The sequence below is a fragment of the Nymphaea colorata genome, chromosome 8, assembly GCF_008831285.2.
Source record: "Nymphaea colorata isolate Beijing-Zhang1983 chromosome 8, ASM883128v2, whole genome shotgun sequence".
Classification (NCBI taxonomy): Eukaryota; Viridiplantae; Streptophyta; class Magnoliopsida; order Nymphaeales; family Nymphaeaceae; genus Nymphaea; species Nymphaea colorata.
The window spans coordinates 23,223,277-23,240,330 of NC_045145.1; the positions used below are offsets into that span (position 1 = coordinate 23,223,277).

At 37.2% G+C, this 17,054-nt stretch overlaps 2 protein-coding genes across 3 annotated transcripts; both read left to right on the forward strand.

Moving 5' to 3' along the window:
* Positions 1–2,262: 2,262 nt before the first annotated feature.
* Positions 2,263–10,495, forward strand: LOC116259640 (uncharacterized). Of its 2 annotated transcripts, XM_031637496.2 has the most exons (3): positions 2,267–2,998; positions 4,125–4,300; positions 10,084–10,495. In XM_031637496.2, the coding sequence occupies exons 1-2, from the start codon at positions 2,363–2,365 to the stop codon at positions 4,260–4,262; spliced, it is 774 nt and encodes a 257-aa protein (XP_031493356.2). In that variant the 5' UTR covers positions 2,267–2,362; the 3' UTR covers positions 4,263–4,300; positions 10,084–10,495. The 2 variants fall into 2 exon arrangements, with proteins under 2 accessions (XP_049934949.1, XP_031493356.2); XM_050078992.1 differs by lacking the exon at positions 4,125–4,300 and having other exon boundaries at positions 2,263–2,998.
* A 2,994-nt stretch (positions 10,496–13,489) lies between these two features.
* LOC116259404 (protein SUPPRESSOR OF PHYTOCHROME B 5) lies at positions 13,490–16,498 on the forward strand. The gene is made up of 2 exons (XM_031637200.2): positions 13,490–14,071; positions 16,051–16,498. The coding sequence occupies exons 1-2, from the start codon at positions 13,601–13,603 to the stop codon at positions 16,108–16,110; spliced, it is 531 nt and encodes a 176-aa protein (XP_031493060.1). The 5' UTR covers positions 13,490–13,600; the 3' UTR covers positions 16,111–16,498.
* The last annotated feature ends 556 nt before the right edge of the window (positions 16,499–17,054 follow it).

Consider the following 17,054-nt stretch of genomic DNA (forward strand, 5'->3'; position numbering starts at 1 on the left):
AGTTTATGACTGTCTAGATGTTCTGTACAATTAATATGTTAGAATAGTTGGTCTACCACTTAACATTATGTCCTCTTATTAATGGCAAACAAACCGGTCAGAGGAGAGAGAGAGAGAGAGAGAGAGAGAGAGAGAGAGAGAGAGAGAGGTGCTTTAATACGGAAAAAGTATTCAGTGCACTACATTAAATAATATACTCTTAAAAGTTTGACATGAAATGTGATTAAGCAGCTCTCAGCGCAGTAAACTGTTGCTGATCAATTTCAGGAAATGGGGTCTAGATAAGACAAGGACAAATTAGGATACAATGGAATGATGGACTAGAAGAACTTAAAGTTGTCGAATTTAAAATTGTTTCAGTAGAGGCATGCAATGTGGTAAGGATACAATGGAATGAAAGTGGTTTCTGCCAACAGAGCCTAGTGGACAGGGCGATTGTACGTGGAAAAGTATCCATGTCAACTATCTATTTACTTATATTTATGGTGAAGAAACCTCCAAGATGCAGTCTGCAGACATGGAACAGTTGGACCACAAAGATGAAAGGCACATCTTTTCTTTAAGTCCAATAAGAGAAGAAGAATATAGTTTACAGCAGTGACAGACAGCACTATAGGAATTTTTCCATCTTTGTTGAACCATACCTCAAGCTCCCAACATACCTGACCTATCACACTGCACCTTATTTTGCAGTATCCATTAAAAATGCAAGCATAAAAAACATGTGGGTGGGTGTCAATTGTTGAATCCCCTCCTTATATATCTCTCAATAATTCGACTTTGTTAAGCCCAGGATTGAACTTTTGACCTCCTTCAACTTGAACACCTTGAGCTAACCCACTTAGAGAGTTGCATAAGAACCTTGTGGCTAACATAGAGCATGTGGTTGTAGACATAAACACTTAGATTTAATCGATTATCGTTGATATTAGTAGTAGTTCCGTTATCAGCATCAGCCTGCAACGGGCCAGATTGATAGCCAACAGATATTTTATTGGCCTGTGGCTAAAACAAAATTGGACACGTGAAATTTGGAACTTCTTAATGTTTCTACTATTTTTAAATTGGTCTGTATTTATTTTTAAATAATTTAAAAAGAAAAAATAAAGTTAGATTGATATGGTCCAATTCTCTGTTTCCATTTGCAAGACCTGCTACCAATTGGCAGCATTCCCTGTCTCTTGCTCCCTCAATTTTCCTTTTCCTATTGCTTTGTTCTTTACTGACAATCGCTCATGACCCTTAATTTTCTCACCTGGACATAATGTTTTTAACCAGCATTCTGTTCTTTTCTCAAAAAGATTAAGGAACTGCAACGAAATGCTAGGGACCATGAAGAAAATATAGTTTACTGCAGAAACATCGATATTAAAACATGAGGAGGCCTATATATATGGGCGACTATCTTAGCACATCCCTTTGCCATCTCAGAATCCAATTTATGAAGTGCAAGCACAGTTCCAACTACTTGAAGGGACCATGACAAGTGCATGCCAGCGTGCAGGCAATAGCGGCAGTACATCTCCCACATGCATCAATATATTTCTTCTTTTTAATATATGTTCCATAGCTGGATGTGGCACCAAAATATCTTCCCAAGTTTCGTTTTTTTCTTCTCCATTTTCCTACTGAAAATCCTTAAAAGGTAGCGTCGTTAACTTTCTTGTTCGGTTATTCTTTTAGTAGAACATAATATATATGCTGTTACGCAGTCCGCAGACTAGCTTGGGCTTTTTGATGCAGTAAAGGGATAGATAATCTGAAAATTGAATTAGAGCGTGATGAAAATTGGTCAAATACAGTTTACATTGTTAAATACTGTACCCTGTTAATTAAATATGTGAGGGCGCCGATTATAAAGTCATTCATCATAAAGTCATTACCCTATGTAATGGAGGGGACCCTTCACGAGGGGAATGCACAGTCCTTCTTTATCGTGATTTGACAGATCATGTGATCTGCTCAACAAAGATACGGTCTATGCTCTTAAACGAAATTAACTTGGATTTCCTGTATTTCGGAAACAGATGAGGAGAGATCCATTTGTATCTGGGTTTGAGATTTCACTTGGTTGGTCTCCACATTATGTAATTTTCTTGACAGGCATTAGGGAGAGCCATTGTCATAATACAGTTCTGCCAAAAGAAAAAATCTAGAGTAATAAGAAATAAATGTGTTTCTGCCAAGCAACTCCGGTCAGATATTGGTTATTGCTTGTCGGGAACTTGCTTACAAATTCTAAAGGGGCCTGGACATATTTGGACTCATAAGGGACTGAGAGTCCTTTTCTGTAAGTTTTAATGCATACATTCACGTTCCTCCCCCCCCGCACAAAAGATGAAACCAGAGTTGAGATGAAATAATGATCCCCATCCTTATCCAAATGAATCTTCCCGAAACCTGTTGGAAAGAAGAGGAAGTTCCTTGCTGCATTCTGCATTCTCCCTTACAGTATTCAGACTCTCAGAGGTTTCTGCAGAGAGTTTCTGCTAAAGCTGCATCTGCTTCCATCACTACATTAATGGAGTCAACATTTGAATGCAGTGAGGAATCTGGGTGGACAACCATCTTGTGTGACTCTCTTAGTCAAAGTAATGATGGTGGTGACGGTTCTAATAGCCATGTAGATGATACTGAAGATGATGATAGCGGTGATTTTGGTGTTGACGATGAAGATGATGGCAGCTCGTCTTTGGCTAGTGATGCATGCTCCCATGCTTATAGGGACATGGAAAGCTGCTTTAGCCACAGTGGGCATTCAAATGCTTATGGTGACATTGGTGTTCAAGAAACTGATGGTGTTGCTACTGGTGGTGGCTTGTGGTATGGTTATAACGATGAGGGTGGTGGATATGGTGGCGGTGGACGAAATTACAGTCTCTGCTGTGAGAGCAAAGTCGGCCGTGAGAAGGACAGTGGTGCTTCAGTTAAACCGGAGCAGGAAAAGAAGATATTTGCAGCAAAGTCTGAACTACAAATGCAAGCAAATGCTGCCAAGGTGAGCACAGTTCCTTCTCTTGTACATTTTACATAGAACAGCTGTGGCCATTGTTGCAATCAAACAAAGGAATGAGCTAATAGCAGTAGTGAACCTTTCATCCCGACCACAAAACGAAACTCCACAAAAGTTCTCCTGTTTTTCTGTCTTAGGCTTTTTCCCTGAGAGACAACATAGTCTGTGACTCTGTCAGTCCATCATATTTAGCCCATCCATGGATCTTGAATTGACCGGCATTGCCACTTTTATTGGATTGAAGAATACGTTCCATCTTTATAGTGCCATCTTCCACATTTTGAAGGATGGAGGGATCCTGCACCAGATCAAAGGCTCATGACGCAAAAATTCCTGCTGACTTCATTCACAGCATTATCACCATGACTGATGTATAGTAATATATTCTTCTATTTCTCACCACTGCAACTCCAACCAAGGATGGTCGTCCATTACCCTTTTTTTTTAACATTTTTTTTCTTCTTTCAATTGAACAAATTAACCGTTGGTGCATGACAGTACCATCTATTTGTTTGGTTGATTAGACAGAATCATGCCACACTTCTATATATCAATGTCAGCCATCACCGTGAATATACTGATCAGCACATCTACGGGCCTACTTTTACCTTCAAAAACCTGTTCGGGCCAGTCATAAATCGGTTCTTGGGGCATAGAATAGTGCCCTCTAAAGGTGATGATGATTAGATGTATGGCAATGTCCATTGATTCTTGTTGATCATGATACATGATGAAGGTGCTCATCCAGTTTTCTTTCTATTATTTAAATTCGTCTATAGTTGACAGAGAGAGGCCTTATAGTCTTAATTACTTTCATGCATGGTTAAGAGGCAAATCATGAAAGATGGAAGATGATCAGGACGAAAGGCCAAACTCTCTCTCTCTCTCTCTCTCTCTCTCTCTCTCTCTCTCTCACACACACACACACACACATACACATTTTGTGTTCAAGACCGAACAAGAGAAAATCCAAACTCTCGAAGCCATGCGCATGTCTCAAAACAATGACTAATGTAATCTATTCAATGACGGTATTTATGATCATTTAGCATATAAATTAATCACATATTATAAGTTAATATTTTGAACTGTTCCGCTCTGCTTGGACCAGGGACTGTTAGTGGACGATCACAATCATGGTTTGATTGTAAATTGCCAATTCGGTGAAGCTATCTCAAGGACATCCATTTTTGAAGCCTTTAAACACCAGGCACAATCAGAAACGCCATATACGTTCAGGAAATGGTGAATTAATTAGCCAAAATACGCACGCAGTAGTAGCCTGTGGTATGTATAGGCTCTAACAATCTTAATTTTGATTTCTTGGTACTTGAATATTGAATTTTATTGTTATATATTCGCCGATTAGTTTCATGTCAATTGTCTTTCAAGTGGGCATCCCTAATTACTTTTCAAATATCATTATATGTACATTAAACGGTTGTTTGGTGGTAGGGATGCATTACGACTATCTCATGAATCTGCCCAAAACATTGGAATAGATTCCTGAAATAATAATTCTAGTGTCAGATGAACATACTGATCTGGTAAGGATTTGACTTATGATGAGACAGAAACTTTATATATTGACTTTATTGAACTGTATCGTAAACTATGACATATAAAAAGATTTCACCCCTCCTTTTTGCCACTAGGAAGCCCCTTCATGCAACTTCTTTGTCATGAACAGGAAAAAGTTATCGGCATGACTAATCAAGCTTTTATGTAGTCGTCAAATATATATATATATATATATGCTTTTTTTGCATGCAATGTCTAATTCATCTTGATCCAATAGCATGTTAATACCAATTAATAATCAACCTTTTAGGTTTTAATATGTATGAAAAAATTGGGTTTATAGATATTTCACAATATTAATATTTAGATCTGGAGTCTGGCTTTAGTAAGCTTCGTAACACATCAGGTGTAAAATTTAAGAAATAGACTGCGTTTTTTTAATTTTGTCTAATTAATATAAAATATAAAAATTTTCAAATGCACACTTAAAGATTTGGACACAATGAAAAGGCCCACCCAATTGCTTTCCAGAATTAATGCCATGAATACACCTATGGTTTTGTATGGTTTATACTTTATAGTCATGAAATCCATAAAGTAATTCCCCTCAATTAGTCCATTATTACCATTTTGCCACTTCGAAAATGTTTATCTAATCCATGAGTTTACATCCAATAAAGAAAAGTACGTTTTCGTTTACTAAATAAAACATACAATAACGATAAACTAGCTAACCTCGATGTAAATTAACAGTGAATTAAGATCATTGCTTATCCTTAACTAATTTCTGTAAAAGATTAAAGAACCAGATTTGTTTTAAGCGTGATCTAGTCTTCCTATCATATTAACCCCTACCTAAGTTAGTGATATATAGCCTGCTAGGGTTTAACAATATCAAAAAAATCAACGAGGAGGGTTTTTGTTATGAACAAATTAATCGTTAGGTGTTACTTTGAAAATCACGAAATGAAATGATAAAACCAACTTTAGTCTAATTCCGGCAATTTAGATGTAAAATGAAATGCTCATTATATCGGCTTCGAATGCTTTTCGATACAACATCGTGGAGATATTTGGCAGCACGAACGAATTTGCTCCCGTTTTAGTCGCCAAGCTGAACCACAAGGCAGTCAGCAGAAGGGGGAAACTTTCCACCAAAAAAAAAGGAAGAAAAAAAAAAAAGAAAACTCGGTTTTTCTTCTATTTCTCTTGCTAACTTTGATCATATGCATGCAAATCATGAATTATGTGAAATTGAACCACTTTATTCGACTTAATTACTTACTCCGTGCTTTTTTTTCTTGAAAGAAATGGCTTGACTGTGCTCCTAATTCATATTGATATTTCACGAAAAAAAATTTCCTTTACTTATTGATGCCCCTTAAAAATTTATAATTCTATAATTAGTGCCCTTTAGCTTCTTTTTTTTTTTTTGGCTTCCCCCTTGATGTGGTGTAATGAGGAGTCTGATAGCTACTTAATAGACTTCTCTAATTTTATAAAGGTATTATTGTAATTTTATTGTTTTATGGGTGTTCCCCTAATCCCCATGCTTAAGAGGAGCGATTATCTCTTTTATTCTTGTTTTTGAGTTAGTAAAAAGCCTTGTATGGCCACGGATGTAGGACAACTTTAGTTTCCAAACCACGTAAAAATCCTTTTTCTTCTTCTTCTTCTTCTTTATTTTCTCTTCTCTCGACATCATGAATAGGAGAGAGAGAAAGAGTGAGGCCTCGTTCCTAACACAGTTTAGTTACTGCAGTTGCATAATTCCAATCTGTAAGCGGGCTACAAAAGTCAAAGGATGCATTAGATTTGGGTGGCTTAGAAAGTGGAGATTATTTCTGAAAAGAGTGATCGACCAATTATTATTTTTTAGAAGCTTCAAACTATGTCAGGTGAAAAGACAGACAGTTGAATGGGCACAAAACTCAGATACATACCTACCGTTCATGGCTTCAACAATGTTTTCTATCTCACAACAACTGCTGCTTTTTCAGAAACTTTCTCCATGATTTTGTAGCTCCATTCTTCAGTCTTGGAAATTAAAGGACTTCCAAATTCAGCCACAGAACACATCTGTGCAGGAAAAGTTTTGGTTGAGCATCCTGTTTTACGTAGGGGGTTTAGGAATATTAAGTCTAATAACAAGTGGCAGAGGTGGACACATGTCTAGTGGCAGAGCCACAAGGTGTCCACACCGGCCTCACAAAGTTTATTTATTTTTTTAAGAATTTGTGATATTTGATTGTTGATATATATAGGTTCGCCTAAACGCATTAAAGTTATCGAATTAGTGCTTCCTCCAGCCAAAATTTCTGGATCCGCTAGTGCTCATGGCTGTATTGGGGGTGAACATAACCGATACCCATTTTTCTGTGGCAGCAGGAGAACATGGGAAAAGTTGATTTTCTGTGATGACTTCCTGTCTGCAGAATCAGTTTACTTGTATAGAGCAGCAAGTTTTTTTGTCATTGGAGAACTATGCTACTTGTGTTAGAAATAATCAATGCATTATTCCATTTTATTATAGCTTTAGAGTTTAGCCACAAGTCTGACTTTACATTAGCATGTCTGCAGATGCAGTATTTCCATTTAAGCCCAGCTTAAGTTTTAAATACCTTTAAGAGGAGCAGAAGTATAAGTTCTACATATTCTTAAGCGTTGCACCATCGTTTGCATTCCCAATTTGGCATCATTTAGACACCTCTTTATCTTTTTCAAGCTTTTAGTTTCACTTTCAGTATTCAATAATGACTTGAGAAATAAATACATGGCACATCATAGTCAAGATTAGACTGTGATTCATCTTAGTACTTTATCAAAACTATTATGATTATGAAAAGGTAATCATTTTAAGACTTTGGTTGCATAGTTTGAGGCTTTGAGCAGCTATAAGTTATGTCAGGTTATAGTTTTTAAATCTCAAAAACAAAAATCACATATTGGCTGCATATTTCTGCGTCATTTAAACTGAGGCCATTGTGACTGTGATTGTTTCTTAGTCTTAGTTTTTAAATCAAAAGACTGGTCGTAGGCGGTCTTATTTTCAAATTTCTATCATAAAGGTTGTTTAGCAAATGAACAACACTATAAAAGCATTGACACATAAACTATATATAGTTCATGTAAACTTGATTATCAATCATTTACACCATACTCATGTTGGCAAATTAGTCATCTCTACTCTTACCAATATGAAAAGTACTGATTCGCAATTCCAAATTCTTTTGAAGAATTCCTTTGAAGTTTACAAAATGATTAAGACCCAACTTTCATTTTCCTTCTTTTCAAGGTCGATTTCTTGCAAATTTGGTGTTTTGCAAAAGCATATATAAACAACCTGAAAACGAAAATCTTATGGAATATAACATTAAAAGATTGGGCTGATTTACTCGCTATATTTATTCATTAATCTACCATAGGTTCACCCATGCATGTAGGCAAAGGTAATTGATAAGAGAGAAAGAGATCAGAGACTAGACATGTTCATTATGCACTCCTTACATATTCTCGCTTAACACATTCGGTGGTCATCTCCAATTTTGAAAGCCTTGAAAATTTTGCAACCTTTTGAAATGTAGATAAAATTTTGTAAGCTAAAATGACTAATGATTTAATTCCTTGCAAGAGAAGATCTACACATTCACAAAGTACGACCTTTTTATTAGTTCTCATGTTTTCTAACAAGCATGGAGCTCATTTAACACCCGCATATTTAGCTAAAGAATAGGTATTTGAGTGCACATTATATATATATATATATATATATATATATATATATATATATATATATATATATATATATATATATATATTATATGCATGCTAAATTTTGTTGTGTGCAAATTTAATACTGTATGTAGATGAAAATTGTAATTTTTTATGCTAGTAGTATTTATGAAAGTTGTGAACTATTGGTCTTAATTCTTCATAAAACTTATACATGCATTTCAGTGAATCAATCCAAACAATGGTTCTCAGTAACAGTTTTATACAAGAGAGAGAGGGGAAACACGAGAAGCTATAGCCACTATGAGCCACCCAATCAAGTTGATTAAATATCTTATAAATTGCTATACAATATTAACCTTACAAAAGCAACCTATTGCAATATCAAAGTTGATGTGTCAAGGCATCAAAAACTGAACTAGATCTAACATAATTGCACATAGGGTCTCCAAATTAAGCTCTTAAATAAAGGTTATTGTTGGAGTGTGGAGTCTGATCTATACTTAGGCTTCCCTAATTTTCCGAAATTTTTGGTGGCTTTTATGTAGTATTTGCTCTAATCTCCTTGGGGGGGTGGGGGGTGGTTGGGTGGTGGTTATGTTTCTTGAATTCTTGATCTTTCTGTGATAGTTAAAAAACTCTATGCAGCCATAGACATAGGAGAACTTTGTCTCTAAATCACGTAAAATCCTTGTGTCTTCTTCTTCATTTCTCTTGGAGTTGAGCATCAGCGAGAGAGGTCCTCGTTCCTAACAGTTGTATCACATATGGAACATTTGACAAACTGCATGACACCTGCGAGTTCATATGACCTTCCATGAGGGAGAATTTGGATGCACAACCTCACGGACATCAATAAAGTATGGCCGATATGCTGAGTCAACAATATGTAATTCAAATTGGCATATGATGAAGTGCCATTCTCATTATCACATGCACTACATATGATCCTTGTTTTCCTTTATTTCTTCATCTGAACATGCATAATTTGAACCCAATTTTATATGAAATTTATTGTTGCACCTTGTTAAAGACGTGAATGCATTAATATTCGATCCAATTACATGAAGGCCACTAGGCCAGGTGCTCTAGTATTTTCACATTCAATATGCATGTGCTAAGGTTGTGAAGACAATATACAGTCGTTTAATATTGGATCTGGTGCTTCCAATTGCATATATTTACTGCATCCTGCTTAAAGAGCTTAACTACTGTTGATTTTTTTTTGTTGTAAATTGGACCTTCAAGAGACCTTAAAAAGAGCTAGAATTAGATGATTGATCAGTAGACAAACTCTTTAGCAATTAGAAACAAATGGGTATGATATATATATATATATATATATATATATATATTCGCGTTTCTTTAACTGCAAATTAATGACATCTACATGCTCACCCTGCCCAAGAATACTGACAATTAAGAAAAAATATTATGTAAACTACGTACGTACATTGACCACATGTTTCCCAAATAAAGGAATGCCAACAAAAAAAAAAACTCAAATCAACGGAGACAAAGGATTACATTGCCTCAACAGTTTCTTTGTTCTTGTGCGCCGGAAAGAAAAAGCAATTTATGCTTAATTTATTTGCTTTTTCTGCATATTAACTGGAAGAGTTTCTCTATCATAAACAGTTATCAGCTGACTGTGTTCAAACTTTTACTGATTGTTTGTTACCGGTCAGTAATAAGTACTTCTTTTGTACTGGAAATTCAACCTTACAATTTTAAGCTTCCTTGCTTGTGTCAACTTAAGCTGAAATTGTCCTATTTCACTACTTCTAGTCATGTTTCATGTATTGAAATCACCGCAGGAACTTAATTAAGCAAGCCTACTCAATTCTCTCGCGCTTATGCAACGACTCCAACATACTTATATCTGCACGAAGCTTGCCGATGACCTTGTTCATTTGTCTTTGTATTGAAGATTCTTTAGCTACGCACACCTCTTTTCAAGATCGCAAGGATCAGAACCAAACGAATCATGATCAACCATGTTCGACCTTTTTGCTGTCGAGGAAAGGTCCATTTTTTAATCCTTTGTGAATAATAAAGTGTGGCAGAAAAACTTCCTTGCTTGGATTGAGAAAGTTGCCATGAAGGTTAGCATAGCCCAGACGTTTGGCTGTACTTTCTTGTGAATGTTAAGTTCTGTATCTACAATGGATGAGAATTAACTTTCTATCTCTGTGAAAAAAAATTTGGTATCTTTTCATTGGTGCTCGACATTTTCAACATTTTGTTCCCTTTCTCCCTGTTTTATTTTTCCATGTGTTGGATTAACAATAGCGGAACCAACAAGTAGGTTTGCTTCATGGCACTATCATAAAGTCTTAAGTAAATCGGAAGATGACTTCTTTGAGTTATTTGCCGTCAACCTTGATCGTTAATTGTTCTTAATAAAAATAATCTTCCGCCTGAATGTTTTTGGTCCCTCTGTCAGCAGTTCTACAGTCTGTCATATATAGTTTTGGACTTTCTTTTCATCCCTCCTCTTCTTAATTGTAAACAGGAGGGAACTGAATCAAAAACATAAATAGAATAAAAGATCGTCCTTGTTAGAATGTAGCAATTTTAGGGTCTTAGTGAAGGTGTTTTCTCTGATTGCAGTGAAAAAAGAGGCTTCGTTCCATTTATAAATGAAGTTTCGCTGCTAAACAATGAAGTGTGTGTCTTATTCTTTATTGTCTTAATGAATTGTAGCCTTTCCATTTTCCAAATCTTTTGTCCATGAACAAGAATTCCCTTGATGAGTTTTTTTTCTTTTTCGAAAATCAGATTTTGTAACCTGGTCATATGCAGCATCTACTGTCCTCTCATAGCATTCACAGTTTCTTGGAAATGTTACCATTAAGGTACAAAACAGTAACTACAATTAAGGTACAAAACAGTAACTACAATTAAGGTACAAAACAGTAACTACAAAATTGTATGCTTTCTGCTCTCCCAAAGAAGAAGGAAGTTTCATATATTCTAAAAAATGGGGTCACATGCGATGACTTGAGGCCCAGATCTTCAACGACATAAATTTAAAAAATGGGGTCAACCCGACCATTTTGTGAGAAGAAATCCAATGATCTCAGGTATATATGGTAGCTAGCTTATCTTCGCTCATTCAATCGCAAGGTGGCTGCATGAACACGAAACATGTTAAGATCCTACTCATTGGTTTCGAAGATTCAGCCTGTGTGACGCTTCAAGATGCCGTCGCAATCTTGGACGAGTGGAGCCCTAAAAGGATGTTGTTACCTTTCAACTGTTACAGTCATGGAGAATTAACAATCCAAATTTCTTCAAATTCCGAAGAGGACAAAGTTGGTCAAACAAATGCAGAAATGAGCTCTGAACGGCATGTCAGATTAGCCAATGACATGAGATATGAGATGATTGGGAATCTCTCTCTCTCTCTCTCTCTCTCTCTCCTGTAAAAGGGCTCCAGTACTGACCCGAGAAATAATTTCCTAATTTGCTAGTTCACTATTCCTTCTTCTGCAATTTTAATGCATTCGATCGGGTCTCAACCTAGAATCCTTGGGTTCCAGAACCAGATATATCCGGCCTCTCTGCCCCACTTTCCTGTGGACTCCAAATCCATGGATTTATTTGCTTTATTTTGAGAATCTCAGACTCGTGTTGGAATGTCACCAAAACCCGGGTTGGTCTAGCTTCGAACATGACATCGTGTATGCAGATTCCAAGACCTTTAACGCAATAAGAGAGAAAAAGAAGCTTAGATTTTATGTCACGAATATGCATACAACATATCACTTGGCCCAAACAACTTGTTAGAGTGGTGTTTTCTTGAGAGGGGTACAACTGATTGGGCTGGCTAGCTGGTGAAAGTCCAGTAATTAGTCTGATTCCTGCGAGTAGTTTTAGACTGCAAACAGTAGGTATAAGGCATTCAGTCAATGGGTATATTGTTCTCTACCTGAGTCCTAAAGCAGCTCTATACTCTAGGGTTGAAGGGTTAGATGCATCTTGAAGGGAAGGGGAAGAGGCTTCGCTCCATTACATACCCAAACTTGTTAAAATGGTGTTCTTATCTCTTTGCATTAAAAGAAGGCAGATCCTTATTGGAATTGACATTGTCTTGGTTTTAGGTTTGACAGACCACATCCAACTCGGTGGAATATATATAACTGAAACCCTACTTTTTTGTCGGACCCCATTTTTAATTGGTGGACACATCTTCTTCATCACAAAGCGTCTTAGCTCACTGGTCTTTGAACAAGTTTCAATGCGAGATTTTCCAATTTATAGAAGGCAGATTGGGCGTAGGACATGGATCTGTCTGCAAAAGGCTATGAAAATTTTTCAATAAGGTTATGGAAGATGAATCTATCTGCAAAGGGGTTAGAAAAAAGACAGATGGTATTAGCCATACCAATTGATTCAGACCTTGATATTCAAAATCTGCAGATTTTTGACATGAACTGAATGCACCGATTTTTACAGCACTTGGCGCAGATCACAAAGATCAATATCAAATATGCAATTCTTTACAAAATAGCGGTCCAGTTGTATAGGCTTTACAGATCAACGCTTGGAGTTTTTTCCTTTCCTTGAGGCCAAGACAGTGGGGAGTCCACCCTCTTCGTAAGCAACGAAAAGGCAGATGCAGGATCTGCTGCATCGTGGATAACTGAAAGAGAGCATGATAAATATGCAAGATCCCCAACTATCTTTATGGAAAACAAATAGCCGAGCAAGCAACCCCAATCAAAGAACCATAAATATAATATTAACGAGGATCTCACATTTGGCTGAACTTAAACACTTTTTCTTACACCAATCAGCTTGATCCAAAAGTATCTGGGTGGAGTACTGAAACTCAGATGAAATTGGATCCCTGTAGCCGACCCCAAAGCCAGTGTTCTTGTACTATAGCATAGCATGCAATACGGCAATCTTCTTTTTATTTTTATTTCTTTGTGGGTCAATGGTCTTTGACCAACAGCTTTTGTCATACACCAGCAATGGCAATTGTCCTTCAGAAAAGGCCAGTGTACTACTTTAAAGAAGAAAACAGATGAAAAGGGAAGGGCCAGCAGAGTTGTGCCATAAAGCTGCCTCTGATTTATTTTGTCTTGTCACTTCAAGGACCCTCCTTTGGCCTATCCTCATCCGCAAAAATTCCTTCTTTCCTTTTCCTATGGGATCTATCGTAATATTTTATTGAGAGAGGAAAAGCAGAGAGAGAGAGAGAGAGAGGGAAAGAGAGAGAGGGAGAGAGAGAGCATGGATCTAAACACAACATTCCTTTAGCCTTGTGAGTTTGATGTATCTTTGTGCTTTTGGAATATCAGGAATCCCTTTTGCTCTTCATTTATGGAGCCCTCCAAACTTTTTGGAAGGGATGAGGAATCCGGATGGACCAGTATCTTATGTGATTCTTTATACCCAGAAGGTGGTGATGATGGTGTTGGTCATGACGACCATGTCGATGACGATGATGAAGATGATGACTCATTGGCCAGTGATGCATCAAGCGGCCGCAGGAACCATGACTGCAGAAACTGGGGGGATGCCCTTGTTGATAAGGCCGCTGACTTTGGTTACTCAGACCAACATGGAGATTTTGATGACAATGATCATGAAGATGCGGAGAATGCGGATTGCTATGGCGATGGCGGCGATGTTGACGGAGATGGCGGGAGAAATTATGGTTTGAAAAGGGTTGAGAAAGCTGCTCGCAAGTGGAGGCAAGAGAGTGAGGAGAGGGTTAAAGATGCAGGGAACAGAGCTCGTTTTGCCTCGAGGAGAATGGACGACTCTCCTTCTCAGTGCAGCAGTACCAAGGTGAGCATCCATTTGAGAAGAGCAGGTTGGCTTTACATTTATGATGATTGGGATTGTTGCAGTCACTGTTAGTTCACCGAATTTTTCTTCGGCTCTATTTTATAGAAAACGTTATGAGTTTACATTTGGTCAGTTCCTAAAATTCAAGTATATAACTGGATGTAATATTCTTTTTGTTTGGAAAGACTAGAGGTTTCACAACAGTAACCATTCTATCTAGGACACTTGGCCGTTAATCTTTTTCTATTCATATGGTAAATCTTTGCTTGTTAATTTAAAAAACTGTGGTCCATCAATTTCTTGGCTTCGGTTTAATCCAAATTTGTCTTCCCCTTCTGAACGTAAATGAAAGTTTTCAAACTGCTATTTTGTTATTTCGTTATAATATTTAGGGCTTTAAACTAATTAAGTTAAGCACATATTTAACATTCAATATATGCTACCATCTCTCAAACAAAAGGGACCCTGCAACTTCCAGTTACTTGGCTGTTTTGGCGATCCATCAAGAAAGAATTATATACTTCATGTTAGATAATGTCTCTTTGTTTTTCAGCAGAAGATAACGGAAAAATGAAAAATATTACATCTTGGGGTTTCTCAGAGCATGATTTGGAATTATTGTTGCAACTTGTATTCAAGTTTTTCCATCTTTCTGTTGTGGACTTTTAGCACGTTTATCAGTAACAAAGAACTAATCGGTTTGGAAGTGCATATTATAAAGATTTTGCAAATACCTCCATTTTCTCCCTTCCTGCTGGAGATGAAGCAGGTCGATCCATCCCAACATGTCCCAGTTTTTCTTTTTGGCAACTTTGGTATCCTGTGGCTTGCATTCTGGGCATAAATAGATCTGAAAAAAAGCAAAAATGTTCTAAACTTTTTGTGAAACATATTCATCTTATATAAACAAATATATAACAGCATTATTTGAACCAATAATTTCATTTGGCCGTTCTATTTTTGTTTTCTGTACTTTTCCTGTCTGGATCCTGCATTAATAAATTTCAACCAAACTTGGTTTCTAATACTGGAATGAATTAAAAAAAAAGTTGTACGTGACAGCAAGCACCAGCAAGTTTGTGTTGGCTATTGTGCCACATGAAATTCAGAGTGACATGACAATACTGTCTTGCTTCACACTCCCAAAAATTCCTTTTCCTCAAAAATTAAATAAGTTTTTACTTCAATTCTCTCCTTTTAAATGTGTACATCAATCTACAGGCGCTCTAAGTTTCTAGAGCCGACCACAGACCTACCAAGCAACCAAGTAGTGGACGACCCTCCACCTAACGGGACAACCCAGCAGATCTCTCTCTCTCTCTCTCTCTCTCTCTCTCTCTCTCTCTCTCTTTATGCACACACTATATATATATTGCCAGATAGTATGGTATGACTAAATTTTAAAAAATATTATTAAAAAAAGTGGTTTTAGTAATGATTTATGGTCATTTTAGCGTTCAACTTTAATTTTTAACACATGACAACATTGATTGTCCAAGTATATACATTTTACACATATATAGCAGACATCCAGGTCATCCGGTATTTTTTTTACATGGGATGGCTTATGATGGAGGACCTCTAGCCGGCGAAGGATCCTTCAAAATTCAGCTTGTTTTATACAAATTTTGGAGTTCACCTTGCGTACGATCATGCTGCCTGATTCTGGCTATGAAACGTTAAGTTCATGAAAAATATAAACTTTGTTACTCCATCAATTACAGGGCCTGAATAAAAATAATGAAGTAAATTCATTTTCACAGTAATCTCAAGCAGAATGTAATCCAAAGGGGGGACCAAGAACTGGCCGATATCATGAAGTGTTCTCTGCTGCTGCTAAAAGGGAAACATCTTTTAGAAGTATTCTCAAGAATGATTAAGTTAATCTTGTGCATTCTTTAGAAGTATCGATCATGAACAATATCAAGAATGATTGAGTTAATATTCTTGACCACTGGCTTGTCACTTGTTCGACACAGGGGCCGACGAAGCAGGGGAATGGAAGAAGCGTCACGACGGCCAGCAGCCAATGTGATTAACTCACCTGCCTCCGACGTCGATGGGCATGGCCGTATATGAGGCGAGGCCAAGACGAGCACATGCAGCTCAGAAGAGAAGGCCGTTGACCCACGGCATTCACACGATATTCCTCCATTCTTTGGATGACAGAAGCGCCAAATGGACGCGACCAAGGGAGATAGGTGGCCGGGCGGCCAGTGGTAGGAAGAGTTTCTAAATGGTAGCACAGTGATTGGCTTTCTTAACTGAGAATGGATTTTATTTTCTGTTCTGGTATTAATAGTAATAGACTTTGTACTGGATATCTGAGCGCTTGTTCCTCTGCATGTTTCCCTACAATTAAACAGTACTCTGGGAATAAAGACATATCATTCAGGACCACTATTGAAGCACGCCTTGTGCTTCAAATCTTACAGCAGAAAAAGAGAGAGACAGAGACAGAGATTCTGTCAATCACTATAAAAATGACCAAAATATGTAATGTGATATATTCTTTCGGGAACCATATATTTATGGTGCTTTGATGGGCTTCTATTGTTCTTGAGAAAAAGAACATTTATTACCTTGATGACGTTTATTGGTCATATGTGCTTCACAAGAAAACGTTGCGTACTTGCTGCTAAATCACTTCATCGGAGTTCCAATTATTTGATACTCAGATCAGAATTTTCCGCAATGGGCGAAAGCCTGACGAAGCAAATGCTGCGTAGAGGCAGAAGGCCTACGGTTCGTGAACGTTTTTTGTCTGAGAAAGCACGAATTCATGTGAAGTTCCTTCCACCACAACGAAATCGAAGTATACTTTTCAGTGGGCAGCAGGAAGAATCTCTAGCTTGACAAAGATAGGAGGTCCGGCAAATTTGGACAGGAAGACTTTTCTTGGATTCTTTTTTTATTTGGTAAAAAAAACTGGTTTTTAGAATCATATATGATTAGTATCTGAACCACCTGTCTTCAAAAAACG

Excerpts from the sequence above, each read along its gene's own strand:
- LOC116259640 (XM_031637496.2), top strand. The coding sequence starts at position 2,363 with ATGATCCCCATCCTTATCCAAATGAATCTTCCCGAAACCTGTTGGAAA. Across the intron at positions 2,999-4,124 it reads TGCAAGCAAATGCTGCCAAG|GGACTGTTAGTGGACGATCA; the intron begins GTGAGCACAGTT and ends TGCTTGGACCAG.
- LOC116259404 (XM_031637200.2), top strand. The coding sequence starts at position 13,601 with ATGGAGCCCTCCAAACTTTTTGGAAGGGATGAGGAATCCGGATGGACC. Across the intron at positions 14,072-16,050 it reads CTCAGTGCAGCAGTACCAAG|GGGCCGACGAAGCAGGGGAA; the intron begins GTGAGCATCCAT and ends TGTTCGACACAG.